Below are 17,628 nucleotides of genomic sequence, written 5' to 3'. Positions count from 1 at the left end.
TTTCATGCTCGACATGGCACTACTACAAACATCCCGATATTGTACAACTATTGATGGAGCAGCCGCTCTAAGCGCTACCAAAGAGTTAGGGCTCCTGTACTATCATTCGGAAACAGCAGCCAGGAACTGTCAATCTGGTACCCTCAACCCATCAGACAAAAGTCAGCCCAGTCCAACTGTACCGGCATATATGGTACTGAAGCACCCAGTGTCCAGTTTAGGGGGATGAGATGTGGCGGGAGTGAGGAAAACGGCCGAGAGGGTTTGCCCCGCGCCTGGGTCCTAAACCAGGTATTTCTGTGACCTCGCATGGGTAGTTAATGTTAATTGGTTATTTAGTAGGTTATATATCTACTGGAAAGTTATACTCCTCGAAGTGATTAAAAAAGGACATTGCTATGCTTTCATTGTTAATGGAAGAGGGGATAGGTAGGAATTCATGCAGTGGAAGCAATTAAATTTGCAACAGGATGAGAGAGAGAGAGGAGTTAATGTATGGTTTAGATATAGTTAATATATTAGTTTAGGAATAGGATAACATGTTAAAGTATTGTTAACTTGATATTAGGAGTTACATTTTTTTATTGTTATTGATAGAAAATGTTCTTAAAAAACAAAAATAAAACAAAGAAAAACAAAAAACGAAAGAATCACCCCTCCAAAAAAAGTTTTGCACAATTTTGCTTCCAGTTGCTTTTTGATATTTAGATAACCCCCCCCCCCCCAAAAAAAAGACTTCTTCCAGTGAACTTGTTTCTGTTTTTGTATATATATAAAAAAAAAATGTACACACACACACATTTATAAAAACGTTTGGGAAATTTATTAAGTAGGTTTAATTCCACAGTGTGAATGCGGTATTATGGTGAATGTTGCCAGCCAAGAAGATTTTTCAAAGTTCTAGAGATCATTTTGAAAGACTCTGCCTCCATGTCCCCTCTTACTTATTCTAACTTACGGTAGATTCATGTTTTCTTTAATGTGTAGGAAACAGATTCGCGAGCAGACGTCTTTTTGGGAACACATTGGTTTTCTAAAATTTTTCTTTCGATTGGTTTTATTATTTATTGCAACGTTCCTTAAAAAAAAAAATTGGATAAATGTTTACTTTAACTACAACAAAACACCAACCAATAAAATTTGTTTTTTTATAGGTCTTCGGTGTCGCTGACAACGAATCTGATATTCAAACCTGTCGCAAATTTACCGTTTGCATGGTATTAACTTCTGAACCCTCGCACTATTTTGTGCCATACCACCGTCTTCGTTTATGCTATTCTTACATGATGCGTGCACGTGCATAATAAAGTGACTTCTCACATCATCGAAGAATTTTTTAGTAGACATTTGAAATAACAAGAAATTTTTTAGTAGACATTTGAAATAACAAACCTATAAAAAACCAAATTTTATTGGTCGGTGTTCTGTTGTAGTTAAAGTAAACATTTACCAAAAATTTTTTTTAAAAATTTCGACCCCCCCCCCCTTCCCAAAGTTTTTTAAAACTTTTCTAGTCGTTTTTGATATTTAATTAAATCTTTTTTAAGGAAAAAAAAAAAAAAAAAAAACTTGAAAACTAAAAAAACAAAAAAAAAAAAAAAAAAAAAAAAAAAACTTTCGAAAACCCCAAAGTTAAGGAGCTTCCTTTTTTTAAAAAGGCAAAAAAAAAAAAAAAAAAAAAAAAAGAAGCAAAAAAGTTTTCCTGGCAAATTTCAATGAAAAAACTATAAGTAATTTTGCTATGGGTTTGTCAGCGACCCCGAAAACCTTTAAATAACCAAATTGTATTGATTGGTAGTCTGTTGTAGTTTACCAATGTTTTTTTTTTAAATTTTACTCATGCAAGATTAGTATAACCTATTTTGTTTTTATTTTATATATTGTATAAGGTGTGCGTGTGTGTATGTTTTAATTTTGGTAGGAAGGGGGGGGGGAAGGAACGAAAGAAAGTGAAAAAAAAAAATAAATAAATATCAGTATGAATAGGGACCCTCTCCTCCGCATAAAAATCTAAGGCAGATTCAACTCTAACCTTCCTTTTACACACAAGTTAGCAGTTTCCTTGCTCACCACTCTCTCTCCAATTCTAGCAAGCAGTCAGTCTGCCGCTGTTAGAAATAAAGAGTAGTAGTAATAGTTTTAGGACAGTTATTAAATGTTATGTTAGTATTAACAGTCACTCAGTTGGAAAACCCTTAAGGATCAATTTTGTAAAAAAGATTTTTTTTAATTTAAATTGATATTATACCAAATTATATAAAATAATATCTGAAATGAAACAGAACATGGAGATTATTATTATCACTATTCCAAAGGAATTCATTAAATATTTGGCGAAGAAATTAAAAATTTGTTTTTCTTGCCATACCCACGGCTTCATTACTCAAGTAGTAGTCTGTAAGTAACATTATGTTTAGCCAAGCAGTTACTTGCTCGACTAATATACATTTATTATTATTTTTTGTAATTGCTTTAACAACAAACGCATGCAAACATACTTGAACTATAAAAAGAACCATTAGTGGCGAATGTTTGTTTTGTTTATATTCTCAATACTTGTAGATACACAATATTTTGAGACATGTTAATGTTTATAGCAAATGCCCAGCAAATTGTGAAGTACAACACACACATACACATGACAGTAATGACCTAAGCATGAAACGAACTTGACGCTGTCAATATGTCTCTTAGTGATGCTATATTGTAATTTTAGTAACTGTTCGCTTATGAAGCGTAGAATTAGATTCCAGAATATGAGAATTAGCAGAGCTCAGCAAATCAGAATGGACCGAGTTTGTCAAGGGAGCCGTTATTATTTATGAATAAGAAACTGAAAATTATGTTAGATCTATGTATTTATTAGCCATTTACAGGCGGTGAAAGCACAGAATCTGTGGAAAGTGTAGAATTTGTTCTGGTAACAACTGGGAATAGTGGTAGGACTAAATATTTAGAAAAAAATATGCACGTCTTCCTCTAAAAATGTTGCGATTGTGATGTAGATACAGCATTTTAATTATCATGGCTGAATGTGTATAAAATGATGTTCAAAAGCTACACAAGACGGTGGCTATAAGCTAATGCATGTGGCATCTGTTGTTGCAAACCTACAATACATTGGTCCAGAGGGGAATTCTTTCAGTCATTTTATTATATAGGAGATGAACCTCAAAGAAGACTCAGACTCTTAATGACAAATTATCAGATAAAATAACCAATGGTTTGAGAACTCGTTCTAAAATATGGTGTTTTAACAGAAATCTCAAAGCGATAGGCAAAATAAAGAAACTGGAGAAATATGTCTCACACGAACTTAATAAAATTTGTGGCTCAGCTGAAGTTTGAAAAATTTCAGAATGCATTATATTCAACTACCAGCACAATAGGTATCATGACAATTAATGGGGGGAGATTATAATTGTCCTCAATTATGAAGTTAAACCAGTAAAAAAGTAATTACTAAGATCCTAAAATATGTACTGCCATTGTACTTGTAAAAAAGTTTCATGGTTTCTCTGTTGTTGCATTCCAATAAATAAAAAACAAAAAAAGAAATATGACCAAACCATGAAAAACAAATCTTATGTTTATTTAATAAAAGGTTTCTTTTTCACTGACAATTTCTTCAATATTTTTCACTCCCAGAAGCCAACTACAACAGCTATATATATCTGCATCCATGTGTCTTTTTGGCTGTTTTGTAAAAACCTGTATCTCTCTGATGACGTACGCCTCCATCGTACCATATACCGATACTCTATGGCTGACTAGGATAGCTTCCGTACATTCATATCTGATTTACCTCTACACTCCATGTTTAAAAAGGAAGTGTCCTCTATAGTATCAGATCTGACCGAATGGTTAATTGTAGGCATAGACCAATTCATAGCATCTAAAAAATTCCAACAAAAACCTAACAGCCAGCCATGGTTCTCCCCAGAATGTGCTGCTGCTATCGTGCACAGAAATCACTTTTTCCATAGCTACCAACGTAATAGATGCACTGAGACTAAAGCTGCTTTCAGGTCTGCCAGCAACAACTGTAAAAGAGTAATAAAAAATGCAAGAGAGCTATATGCCCAGTCTGTTAAATCCAAGGTAGCTGATCAACGGCTTGGTTCCCACCAGTTTTGGCAAATAACAAATAGGATCCTGAACAGAAGTGTGCATTCTATCCCAACCATTATCAATGGACCAGAGGTCATCTCGTCAGCATCAGACAAAGCCAAACTATTTGCAAAGAACTTTGCAGCTAATTCTACCCTATGCGACGAAGACCATCAACTCCCCATATTTCCTCCTATAACACAGAACACGCTAGGTAACATACAAATATCCGTGCATGAGGTCGCCAAGCTAATCAAGAACCTTGGTTCCAGTAAAGCAACTGGCCCTGACGACATCCCAATTATAGTGTTAAAAAAGCTTCAACCAGAACTTGCTACCATACTTACGAAACTGTTTAAGCGCTGCCTTAAGAAGAAGTGCTTTCCGACTCCCTGGAAGACCTCATCAGTTTGCCCTGTATTTAAGAATTCAGGTGATAAGTCGTCTCCCTTTTACAGACCAATAAGTCTCCTGTGTTGACTAAGTTGCTGGAATCCATATTAAATAGAGAAATAGTCAACCACCTCAGCAGAAACAACCTTCTTAGTGACACAAAATATGGTTTCCGCTCTGCAAGATCTACCGCAGATGTGCTGACGGTTATATCTCACAGGATTAGTGAATCTCTTGATAAAGGCTTCCTTTTTAGGGCAATTGCTCTTGACATATCAAAGGCCTTCGACAAGGTATGGCATAAGGGTCTACTTCACAAGATTTCCAGCTACGGTATAACTGGAAATGTTTTCTCAATCATTAAATCATTTCTCTCCGATAGGCTCATAAGAGTAGTGGTCGATGGACAAAAATCAGAGGCCTGCGGTATTAATGCTGGAGTCCCTCAGGGGTCAATCCTGGGCCCAACTCTCTTCCTGATCTACATCAATGACCTCCCTAAACACATACTTAAATCATTCGTTGACATCTATGCTGATGACACGACCATCTACGGCAACACATCAAAGGCTATAAATGACAAAGTTCTCTCTGATTCTCACTCCTCTGATCTTGAGCGCGTGGTTCAGTGGGGGAAGACATGGCTGGTTACCTTTAATGCATCTAAAACCAAACTCCTATCTTTACATCATCAACGCTCTGATCCCCATCTGGCATCAATTGGGATGGATGGCTCTCGTCTGGGTGAGGCCCCATGTTTTGACAAGCTTCTGGGTTTGACCTTTACTCCTGATCTGAAATGGAACACGTACATCAAGTCTGTTGCCAAGGTTGCTGGAAAGATGGTGGGATCCTTCTACCGCTCCAGAAGATATCTCACTACTGATGCAATTCTCTATCTATATAAAAGCCAAGTATGTCCAAGGATGGAATACTGCTGCCATATCTGGGCAGGAGCTGCTAAAAACAGCCTATCCTGCCTTGACAGAGTACAAAATAGACTTCGTGGCTTAGTGGGGGATGCCCTTTTCTCTACCCTGCAACCTCTCTCCCACAGAAGAGACGTTGCGAGCCTATCCTTGTTTTATCGTTATTTCCATGGCAGGCGCTCGTCTGAACTCCAATCTCTCGTCCCCCCCTCGCCAATCTTTTACGAAAAACACCCGTCTAGCTGAATCCACTGTGAAAAATTTCCCCCACTCTTTATCTGTGCCTAAATCAAAACGTGGATTCCATGAACAAAGCTTCTTTCTTAGAACTGCACGCCTGTGGAACTCTGTTCCGTCTGCCTGCTTCCCACCTGACTACAACTTGAATGTCTTCAAGTCCAATGTTAACAAATTCCTAATGAACCGCCCCCTTAAGTAAACACTTCACCAAATCTCCACACTAACGTAATGTACTTGCAATAACCCTTATCTCTGAGTGGCTTCCGGGCCTTGATAAGTGGTGACCACTGTGTAAAAAAAAAAAAAAAAAATCTCATCTGTTGTTTTGTCAAAATTTTGTAAAATCGTTGCTTATGTTTTTTTTTTTTTTTAATTTTGATTTTATTTACGTTACATGACCTTCTTTGCAAAACTATTAATTACCAGTTTTGTCCTTTGTTTCACTTTAAACGAAGAAAGCAGCTAAATTATTCTTTGCAAAACTATTAATTACCAGTTTTGTCCTTTGTTTCACTTTAAACGAAGAAAGCAGCTAAATTATTCTTTGCAAAACTATTAATTACCAGTTTTGTCCTTTGTTTCACTTTAAACGAAGAAAGCAGCTAAATTATTCTTTGCAAAACTATTAATTACCAGTTTTGTCCTTTGTTTCACTTTAAACGAAGAAAGCAGCTAAATTATTCTTTGCAAAACTATTAATTACCAGTTTTGTCCTTTGTTTCACTTTAAACGAAGAAAGCAGCTAAATTATTCTTTGCCCTAAAAAAATATTTTTGAGGAATTTAAAAACAATACAAATGATGTGATTTAGATTTTGCTTGTTCTTAAATCATTTCTGACCTTTTATCCCCACTCCTCCTCAAAAGATATTCATTTCTTAATTATTTTGAAAACAACAACAATGAAAATGTCTTTTAGATTTTGTATTTAAAGGAATAAAATATCTAAAATATTCCTGACTTTTTTACAAACCAAAAAGACATTCATTTCTTGACAATTTTGAAATGAAAAACAAGAAAATATCTTTTAAATCTTCTTTTCTACATGTAAAATGTTAGACTGCTATAACATATGAAAATCCAACTCCTTATCACACGTGGTTGTAGGTGAACAAGTACTTTCAGACTTATGCTGTTGTGAACTTGAATATCTGGTAGGACCACCAAAGAAGGATTAGTCTGATACCTAGTCGAATTAGGACTGCAACCCGGCTAATCAAGGCTAATCAAGGCTCTGGTGAAAACCAAGAAGCATCTGATTGGCAACGGTTTCAAACCGTTTTCTCCCTGCATCTGTGGATCATCTGTAACAAACAAGTTGTTCTCCGAACAAAGATAAAATACTCATAACTAGAGACCGCTAGTGAATCTACTATTCTCAATATACTCCATACATTCCTCCATGCTATGCACACAACATACAATGAATTCTGGTAAGGTGTCATCAAAAACATTCACTACTCAAGTGATGTAAGTGTTAAATCAGCAACTGGAAATGATCATGAAACTATTTTTTCCTATTACTCTCAGAAGTCAGACTTCCTGATATGAATTGTTGTGAAATCAAAGTCCCTCAACATGGATGCCTCATATCACAATGGTTCGACTTATAACTCTGGTTTTCATGGAGTGATCTTCACTCTTAGGTATTAGGACAATGCATGGCTCCTTGTCTGAGAACTAATATCCTCTGCTTCAATCTGATCTGTATCTGCTTTAAGATTTGGTTCTCAATGTTGGTCTCATTGCTGTCTATGCACCTACCCTTAATGTTGACAATCAAGATAAAAACTATTTCTATACACCTTACAGGCTACTGTTGAGCACATCTCAAATGATTGGAATACCTGAACAGCCACAGGTGACATCAGCAAGTCATATTCTCGGATGATTTGAGATGTGTTAATTGTGAAAGACTTGTCAACTTTGTTGCAACAAACCACATCATCGTATCCAGCAAGCATTTTTAACATCCTGGTGACACCTACTTACTTAGTACTCCAATGATGGTGGCACAGCTAACCAAATCATCCACTTTCTTTGATTGTCAAGCATCCTTAATTGTTCAGTGTCCTGGTGGCACAGAAACTGATAGTGAATTTAGCTTTTATCATGTATCAGGATGGGCAGAATTACATCCTACAGAGAACTATCCAATCAACGATCTCAAAATACACAAATCTAAAGAGGAAATCTATGATAAGCTTTGACAAATTGTTAAGTATAACCTCTAATTTATGGTATCCTAGACGTTCAAAACAACCAAACAAAAAGACAAGGACTGGATCTCAAGCCAAATAATTGAACAAGATTGAAGAATCTAACTAGTTCAAACAATTAAAAAGCAAATCAAGCCATTGCAACTAATCTGATGACTTCAGACAATTATGTCGTGCAGCTACCTGTTCTGCTCACACTGATCCAAAAAAATTCTGGAGGAAAGTGGCAGAAGAAATGGAATGTGTTTCAGTTGGGCTTCTGTAAACTTTACAGCCTCTTCTGTTCGAACACAAAGTCATGCTGAAATGGTAACCAAACCTTGAATCTTGAACCAGAATAGTGCTCGAATCACTAATCTTAACGGTGCCTCATCTGCTGGGAAGAACATTTTGCTAGTCTATTAAACCACAGCCAACAGCCGCCATCAACTACTCTAATGAATAATGTTTTTATAACCCCCCCCCCCCCCACCACCACTTGAAAATGTTGCTGCTGTTATCAAAAGTCTAAAAAATAATGCTGCATGTGAAGATAATCCTCTTAATCCGGCTAGGAAACAGGAAGCCTCCAGAATGTGACGTTTACGTTCCCAGTCAAGTTGATGAGCCTAACAGCTGAAGGATCTCAGCAGCAGCAGCAGCAGCAGCAGTTCAAACAGCCTTTTTCAAGGCTACCCAAAAAGCCCTGATAAGGGCTACTTTTACTTATGCAAATCACAAACTATTATCCTGCGACTACTACTGTCTGCTTGCTCCCTGAGACTACTCTTCTTCAACTGAAGGACTCCAGCTCACTCCTGAGGTTTTCAGCACCCTCTGCAGCCTTCCAGTGCTTGCCACATCTTCCTGCACTAGCACCACCTGCTGCCCTCAGCAGCATTTTGGTGCCAGCCAACGTCAAGCTACACACTCTAGAGCCTGTCAACGTCCGGTTACCTATTTCAGAGCCCACTGACATCCAGCTCAGCAGCCCACTGATGTTCACCTTCCAGAACCCACTGATGTCCAGCTTAGCATCCTGTTAACGCCAACCTTCCAGTGCCCACTGACATCAGGCTGATTCTGATTTACTTGGACTGACCACCATCTCCAGACTTTTTTCGAACTGACCATTTGCACTTATTTCTTTTTTTCAAAAATAAAAGGCGATTCGTCATCTTTAAATAAACTTCAGCTTTTTTTATTCTTCCTTTTGCTTTTGTTGTTCTCTTTTTGCTTCTGGGTCGAATATACTTGTACAGTCAACTGGTTTTGTACAGTCAACTGGTTTAATCACTGTTCGTTCCCATCTGCAACAACAGCTATAAGTCATGGTGGAGGTGATATGAAAGTACGAATTGACCTTGTATGTCATACCTTCTGTTGACTCAATGCTTGGTTATGGTCAAAGATAAAGAAAGAATTTATCAAGCACTGGTGCAAACAGTCCTCCTTTAGGATAGTGAGTTCTAGCCAATGAGAGTGGAAAACATTAGGCAATTGGAAATTTTTGATCACCACTGCCTGTGTTAATAGCAGCATTTCTTCTCAAACGACACAGTATTTTGCAAAATTAACTCCTCATGAGATGTCTACACTGAGTAATGTCTTGTCTTCAAAACAAAAATTGGTTAGAGAGCACTAAATTGATTTTACCAGCCTTCATGAGGAATACAGTAATCAAGATGGATGAATGCTGTTTTAAGTACATAGTCTGTTGACATACAAAAAAAGAATCCAAATGCTAAAAAAAATGCCATTTCTTTAGTTCATTTGTAGTAACAGAAAAATCAAAGTATAATAATGGACACATTATATAGAGAAAACAAGCTTGATAACAGTTAATACAGTATTAAAATATTTGATCCAGACAAGTTGTGCAATGAACAGCCGATTTCCAGATGAGTAACTCATCAAGAGAGAACAATATAAATAATACTGGTCATAAGTGTACCTTGTCCATAAAAATAAGGATTAAAGACATGCAAAGATTGAAATTATGGATTCAATGTAATTAACAAACCAGTGTTAATGCTCACCTAATATTTACCTGATTTTAACTTGAACATGTTTGAAAACAAAGTTGCTAATAATACAATTGTACAAATACAGACTTTTATGAAGATGTTTTGTGTTGATTTTTTATTGCTATCAACAAATTGGATAAGTTAAATGAGCTAGGTTAAAAATTCTCAAGTTTACGCATTTGATTAAATATTGATAGATGCCGTCAGTTGGAAAATCATTTCCTCAGAAAATCTTTTTTCAACCTTAAAATAAAAATAATACATACTCGATCCATACGGTATATATCTTTGTTTCAAATTGGATGGAATTTCACAGTAGTTTTCTTGCGGAAAATTGACATGGTCATTATTACGGATTTTCACGGATTGAACAATATCCACATATCCTTTGAAGGAAGGACCTAGAAGAAAAAGCGGTTTTAACAATGTTGTTATAGAAAATAGGTTTTTTGTTGTACAAACATTTTTAAATTGTCTTTACATGCAAATGTATAGCAAACAGTTAAAAGTATAAAAAAAAAATCTTCAAAAGGAAAAAAGTTAACTTACTTTCTAAACAAAAGCAGTTGCATTTTGTGTTTAAAATTTTCCTCCTGTTGAGAAACATCAGAGGAATATATTTGCATGTTAACCGTTCTTATGAAACGTTTGACTTCCACATGCAGATTCTGGCTCCTGTTCTTTGTTCAGAAAGAAAAATCTTACAGACAGATCAGACAACTATGTAAGACTGATTGGTGTAAGAAATTGAAAACAATTACTAAAATTACCAACAGTGAAAATTGTTGCACTAAAAGTGAGGGATCAAAAGGTGTGCAAAGACACAAATACACAAAAATAAAAATTTAAGATAAAATTATTTCTAATTTCAAGTGAAAACTTTTCCAAGAAATCAGAAAATTTTGAAAAAGAAAATGGCAATATTCAAATGATATTGAAGGGTTCTAACCCCCCCCCCAAAAAAAAAATCATGACAGTTGAATAGATTATGCACAGACACACATTCCTTTTTTATGGCTTTTGTGACACAAATAACCACCAAAGCACTAAGGAGAAATGAATCCTGGAGAATCTAAATCTTAAAATAAGTCTTGCCAAAATCCTGTGCAGATTTTGGGTTGGACAGTAAGTGTCAGTGTATGGTAGAATTTTGAATTTGTCAACTCGAACCTGTTTTTTAGTTTATATAATGAAATGTATATTAAAAAAAAAAAAGACTCAAATTGGTCAATTCGAAATAGCTGGTGAATATTTACTCGTATAAGTTGTTTTATTCTATGATCAAATCTCTCAGAAGTCTGACTCAAATCACACCAGTATGTAAACTCATATATTAGCACATATTTATTTGATAGGTACCCTTTATCAATTGCCAGAAAAATATTTTTGGTATTAAATATAAATCATAAATTAGTAGCAGGGAAAATATTTTATGATTGGATTACTAAACAGTAAAAAACATGTATCATTAGACATATGGGACATTTTTTGTTGGCCAAATTTCTTATCACTGAAAAAATTTTATTATATCTTTGGGATAACTATTTTTGTACAGTAAATTTTATTGTTTTCAGTTCAAAAGCTTTCCATTTGAACAAATTATGATGATCAAGGAACAAGTTATAGTTTTCTGTGTTTAGGACTATACGAATCTAAACAGATATATAAAAAATTGGGTTTCATTTACACTAAATTCTAGTAAAAAATCTTGATTATACTTTTCAACAAGAACATCAAAAAAGGCATATTTTGCAACTTTTCAATTGAGCGAAAAAAAAAAAAAAATTGGTTAAATTTGAGTTCTCTTTGAAAACTTGCAGATGTGTTGCCAAATATGGAAAATACACAATGGATTTATTTTTTTAAAAATATTTATAAATTTAATGGCAAACTATCAATTCAGTAAATATTTCCTCTGAAAAAAAATATGGTCAAGAAATCTACAATACATAGTATCAGTTAAAAATTCTTTAATTGCTAAAAAGATGACAAATGAACACATTAAATTTTCATTATGAAACTGATCCCTCACCTTAAATTCTAAAATTATTTTCTCTTCTTTCTGCTAAGTTTTTTTAGGGTACTCCTACATATTTTCCCCCAACTTTATAATCGCATTTTTTTTTTTATGTGGAAGAAAATGATATAATAAAAGATGTTAATTTACAATACTTGTTTTTCATGCTGAAGTATCGACTGATTTGATTTCAATTTTTCTGTTAAATTCTGTTAAAATTGTGTAAAAAGAATACTCAAGATTTTTTTAATATGTAATAAAATTTGAAAAGACTGAAAACAGGTTTAAGAAAATAAAAAAGCTGCTATCATAAATCCCAAGTACGTATGTGGGAGAAGTAGACCGGAAGTTTTTTTTGATTAAACAAAAGTCTTTTACTCATAGTGTGAATTGTTTGTTCAAGATAAAAAGGAAGAGAGAAAAAAAAACAGGAAAAGAAAAAAAAGGCATAAAATCAAATGAAGCTCTTGAAAGACATTGGATCCCAAAATATCTCAAAGTACTGAATAATAATAGATAGCAATAGTAATGCTGATGTGAAAAACTTTACATGACTGATGCTTAGAAAAAGATTTAATTTTTAAATTTGCATAAAACAGTTTTATATTGCTAACATTTTGACAATAGTTAAAATAAGGTTAACAAGGAAGAGTAGTGAGAGGGGATCATTAAAAATTTTAAGAGTTTCCATCAATTTGATAAAAATCTAATGTTGCTTTGATAAATAATATGAAAAGAAAGTTATTTTATGGATTTTGTCCTAAATAAATTGAATAAAGGAAAAAAAAAATAAAGAGTTTGGAGTAATTTAACTAGATTCCAATCAGTTATATTTCAGTGAGGGGTTGCAGAGTTCATGTTGTCCTAGGAACTCCTTTATAGCAAAAAGGTAAAAATGATCCACTTATTCACACAATATATATGATCATTCTTAATACCAAGAAAAAATTAGAGTAAATCTGAAGCAAATATAAGGATTACGCATATACGAAAAAACATGTCAGCATATTATAAAAACACAAACTTACCTATTTTCAATTTATTTTTTGTTTTATGGGGGAAGACTGGTTGAAAGGCTTTACACTGAAAAACAAAAAGGAAATTTAATATTAATTACAAAAAGATTATATGCTTCACATTTATATCTTCGAATTCATGGTGTTTGGTTTGATTGTTTTGTTTTACTCTTTTTTGGGTTATTTAATGCTGAAATTGGTAATTTTTGAAAAAGAAAATGTTTCAAGTTGTTTATTTCTTACAATATTTTTACATGATGTTTAGTTCAGTTGTATTGTTTTATGGCATATCAACACTTTTTGGATTCAATCATTTAAGCAAAAGGTTTTCTGCTTCAAATTTTTTATATCTTAAAATATTCATTCATGGTGTTTAGTTTGGTTGTTTTGTAGAGAAAAATTGCAGAACATGATTGAGGGAAATGAAAAAAAAAACCAACAGCATTAATGTTTGGTACATTTAACTCAAGATGCCGATAGCTATAGACAGCCTGATCCAATAGCACCAGAGTAGTGGATCTAATTTATGAACTCCAAAAAAAAATTTGGTGATAAAGGTAAACCAGCAGCTTTCAGAGTTGATTTGTCCTTCTTTTAAAAAAGAGTCATCCATGAAAATTTCAATGGATAAACCCACGTCAATTATATTAGCTGCATATTTCATCTGAGATGAGCAAGAAACAGCACGAGAATGGTATCATCAGCATAGATGTTAATTTTCTAAATAATATTCTCATTGATACAAGAAAAAAAAAAATAGTGTTTGGTCTAGAATAGAACCCTAAAGAACACCAGCATAAGAAAAAAGAACGAAGAGAGACCATCCGGAGTTACTTGCAAACTTCAATTAGAAAGATGTAATAATGTCAAGAACCTAATGCCATAATCTCAAAGTTTATACATAAGAATGCCACACACTGTTAAACACCTTTGAAATGTAAAATGCAATGGTTTTACCTTTTCCTGAATTATCAACCAACAGATCCACACAGTTACAACAATTAAAACATCAGCTGTGAACAAAAACCATAAAAGCCATATTGAACATCACTAAAGAGACCTAGACTTTCCAGAAAATGAACAGGCTTGCTGTTGATCAACCTTTCACAAACTTTACAAATAATAAAGAGGAAACTAACAAGATGATATTTAATTGGGTCGGACAGCAGTTTTAAAGATAGGAACAACAAAGGACTTCTAACAAGAAGGGGAACAGGACTGCGACAAACAGGAATTGAGTAAGTTCAACAGAACAACATTTGAGAATGATTACAGAAATTGAATCAGGACTGTATGTCTTAAACTGGTTAAGACCAGAAAGAACCCTAGCAACCATCTTTGGAATGATAATTACAGAATCAAGTGACCAGTTTTCAAAGGAAAATCAGCATCATTAATGTAAATATTTCTGGTACAAGGCATCGTATTTCACATCATATTTGTCTCTATGTTTGTAAGCAAAGATATTTTATAAATTTTATTTTTCACAATTGGAAATCAGTTTCTTTCTTTTGAAATAAATTGGATTTCAACTGTAGACATAACCTGTAAAGTTATTGAGTCAATCATTTGTTAAGTTCATGCTCTAATAACCATAATGTGGAAGAAAATGAAATATAAGCTTTGAATCAAGTGAAGGGAAAATATATGACACACGTGAAGTTTTCAATATATTCTTATGTAAATGCATGCAGCAGCTTATACACATTGTGTGTGTTAGATTTGACATTTTTGATAGAATTTTGAAAACACATTAACAATCAAATATTTTTATATATTTAAAAAAAGATAAAAGAAATGATATCACTGAAGATATCTTAATATGAAGTAAACAATACATACGGTTGGATGGTTTGTAGTGGCTTTTCCAACAAATTCAATATCTGACTGAAAAACATTAAAAAGAGTATTAAAAATCACAAATCTTATTATAATGGAGCTAATAATTTACTTTTAAAAGTCTTATTTCAGATGGTTTTAGCTAAATTTTTTAACAGTATTCACCTTTTTACTACATCTTAATAACCAATTTATATATACAAAAAAATCCAGTGTCTCTAACATATTATAACTTATTACAATCAGGTATAAGCATTAAGGATTGCAAATTATTTGGTTATGGAGCAATTGCACATGTGTAAAGAAGTTGTTTAACCATTATAAAAACAACAAAATATTTCTCTAGAAATGTTTGCTTTTGACAATAAATTTGTTTGATGAAATTATTGATAAAATATTTTTAGACAAAGTTCGAGGTTTGGGTAAAAATAAATCGAGTAATGCATTAGTTTTCTTAGTCCATCCTAATAATGTCCAAATTTTGTCATTGAACAGCATGAATGAGATGCAAAACAGAGTAAGGTTGTTTTTGATAAAAAACCAAACATTTTTACCAGTTTTGTTTTTATGTCCCCTCCACACCCTTTTCATTTTTTTAACCGAAACATTTTTTGCATCGTAAGTGAGAGCATTCATTGTATTACTCTCAAACAGATGCAAAAAATTTATCTGGCCATGGTTAACAGAAAAAGAGCAATGTATATTTATTTGCAGACTGCTATCCTCATCTTTGTAGTTGTTGAGATGAGGATAACCGTCTGCAAATCAATCATTTAAAAGATTCCAATAATAAAATAATAAGAGCAATCTACTCCCATGGATTAAATAAAGGACTATATTTGAAATTCTATACAGTTTCTCAAGTTTAACAAGATGCACTTAAAGAAAGTCAGCAGTTGCATTAACAAAAATGTTGTGAGATGACAACAGGATATAATCAAAATTTATGGCATTAACATTTTTTTTTTTTAGAAATTTTTTATAGAAAAACTGAAATATTTTTGAAAATATCAGTTCTTTATAAAATAGTTAATATTTTGAAAAATTTGATAAAAATGAATAATGTCAAAAAATGTGCTTCTAATGTCAATTTTTTAAGGTAAATTGTAACCTGCTCTTTACAAAATAAAATACTTTGCTATATTTGCATGGGATACTTGCAATGTCTCATGAAATATCTTTAATTTTAAAAACAAAATGTTACAATTCTATTTCCTTGTCAACGTGAATCCCTACAAGTGTTGCACTATTAAAACACTTGAATAAATCTTTAGGAATTTCATTAATTAAATTTGTTACTTTTGGCATTTATTTTCAATAAAAATTGTAAAATAATTTTTATATTATTCCTTACTCTTTCTCCCAAAGGAATATTAAATTGTTCTTCCAATTCATGTCCAGATAAGAGGGAAATATCAAACTAGAAATAAAAAAAATAAATATATTAAAAAATGTACAAAAAGAAACAAGTAACATTTATCAGTTATTACTAGTGCAGCAACATAAAAATTGCCAAAGAAAATAGGTTTCAATAGACATTCAAATAATTAAAACAAAAAATATCTTTATCCACAATCAGCTACAAATCACATGACAAAATATGTACAGGCTCAAAGCACAGTCAACGGCAATATGCTTTGGTGATGTTCCAAGTGATTAAACAGCTCATTTGATGGTAGCACTGCTCACCCAGAATCCTGGGAAGGCGATCTAACCAAATGCCTGTTAAATTATTAAGTTGAGATGAGATATAGTGTTTAGTAGGGGCTGAGGATGATAGTTGATAAAATTATCTGATTGCTTTTTGCCACAAACTTCTTCAATCATCCATTTTGGTAACCTTTAAACTCTTAAATTATCAAGGTTAGAATTTCAAAGAAAGAAACAAATAATTTGAAATACAGCAAATCAACATTTTTATGAATATAAACATATTCAAGCAGACTTAATCCATGTGATAGAGCAATTAGACTTTTCCAATTAAGTTTATAATGAGCTACTCACATTCAATGGAGCTTTGATCATCCACAGTTCAATGTTGTCTTCATCCTCCTCATCCAGATAAGCTGAAATTTGGGATTGATCACCTTGTTTCACTTTTTCAGGTTCAAATCCAGATGGACAAGTAAAACTAGAAAGAAAAAAAGAAAAAGAAATGCATTAAGAGGAAAAAACAAACGTATTTTATGAGTGACTCCAAACAATAATTGCTCCCATAACTTCAATGCAGCATAATATCCATAGTAGTAGTAATAGTAGCAGCAGCATTAACATCTTTTAATACTAATTACAATTCACACAATAGAAAAACACAACCTGATTTAAAAAACAGATAAACAGAAATGTCTCTTTCAAAGATGAAAATTTTAATGTTTAAAATGGATGCTTTTTTGTGCATAATATCAGTACTTCTTCAGAATAAACATGGATTTAAATATTCCAAGAAATTTCCAGTTTATAGTAACTTCCTATTTTATGGATATAATAGGAAGTTGCTATGAACACACTGGTGATAGTAAAAACTATCATTAATCTTAAATGTTTCAATACTATTGAAAAAGCAATTATTTTTTCATGTAGTAATCTTCAATTAGCAGAAAAAATAATTCTTAACAATTAATGATAGAAAGTAACTTTCATGGATTAATCCAGTCATATTTGACAAATGATGTTTTTTTGTTGTTGCTGTTGTTGTTTTTTTTTACATCTCAAACAAACACGTTAGTTTTCAAATAAAAAATAAAAGTTAAAAATCTACCAAAAATCAAGTAATTATCCAAGCAATACAAAATTTTCACTGATTACTAATGAAAAATGAACTTTATAACTATTTTTTTTCATAATCGATATATATATATAT

At 32.9% G+C, this 17,628-nt stretch overlaps 1 protein-coding gene across 3 annotated transcripts in view; it reads right to left on the bottom strand.

The window, feature by feature from the left end:
- Positions 1-17,628, bottom strand: part of LOC145277838 (uncharacterized) — a 125,672-nt gene that overhangs the window by 88,790 nt on the left and 19,254 nt on the right. For all 3 annotated transcript variants that reach the window (XM_080129764.1, XM_080129766.1, XM_080129765.1), the window contains exons 2-6: positions 16,773-16,899; positions 16,123-16,188; positions 14,772-14,816; positions 12,942-12,996; positions 10,163-10,297 (exon numbers count right to left, since the gene is read on the bottom strand). In XM_080129764.1, coding sequence (XP_079985890.1) covers positions 10,163-10,297; positions 12,942-12,996; positions 14,772-14,816; positions 16,123-16,188; positions 16,773-16,899 — 428 coding nt within the window. The remainder of the gene's footprint in view (positions 1-10,162; positions 10,298-12,941; positions 12,997-14,771; positions 14,817-16,122; positions 16,189-16,772; positions 16,900-17,628) is intronic.

This window comes from Euprymna scolopes, chromosome 6, assembly GCF_053919585.1.
Source record: "Euprymna scolopes isolate OS-2025 chromosome 6, ASM5391958v1, whole genome shotgun sequence".
NCBI lineage: Eukaryota > Metazoa > Mollusca > Cephalopoda > Sepiida > Sepiolidae > Euprymna > Euprymna scolopes.
The sequence above is the reverse complement of the archived record's forward strand: the minus strand, read 5'-3'. Positions and strand labels throughout refer to the sequence as shown.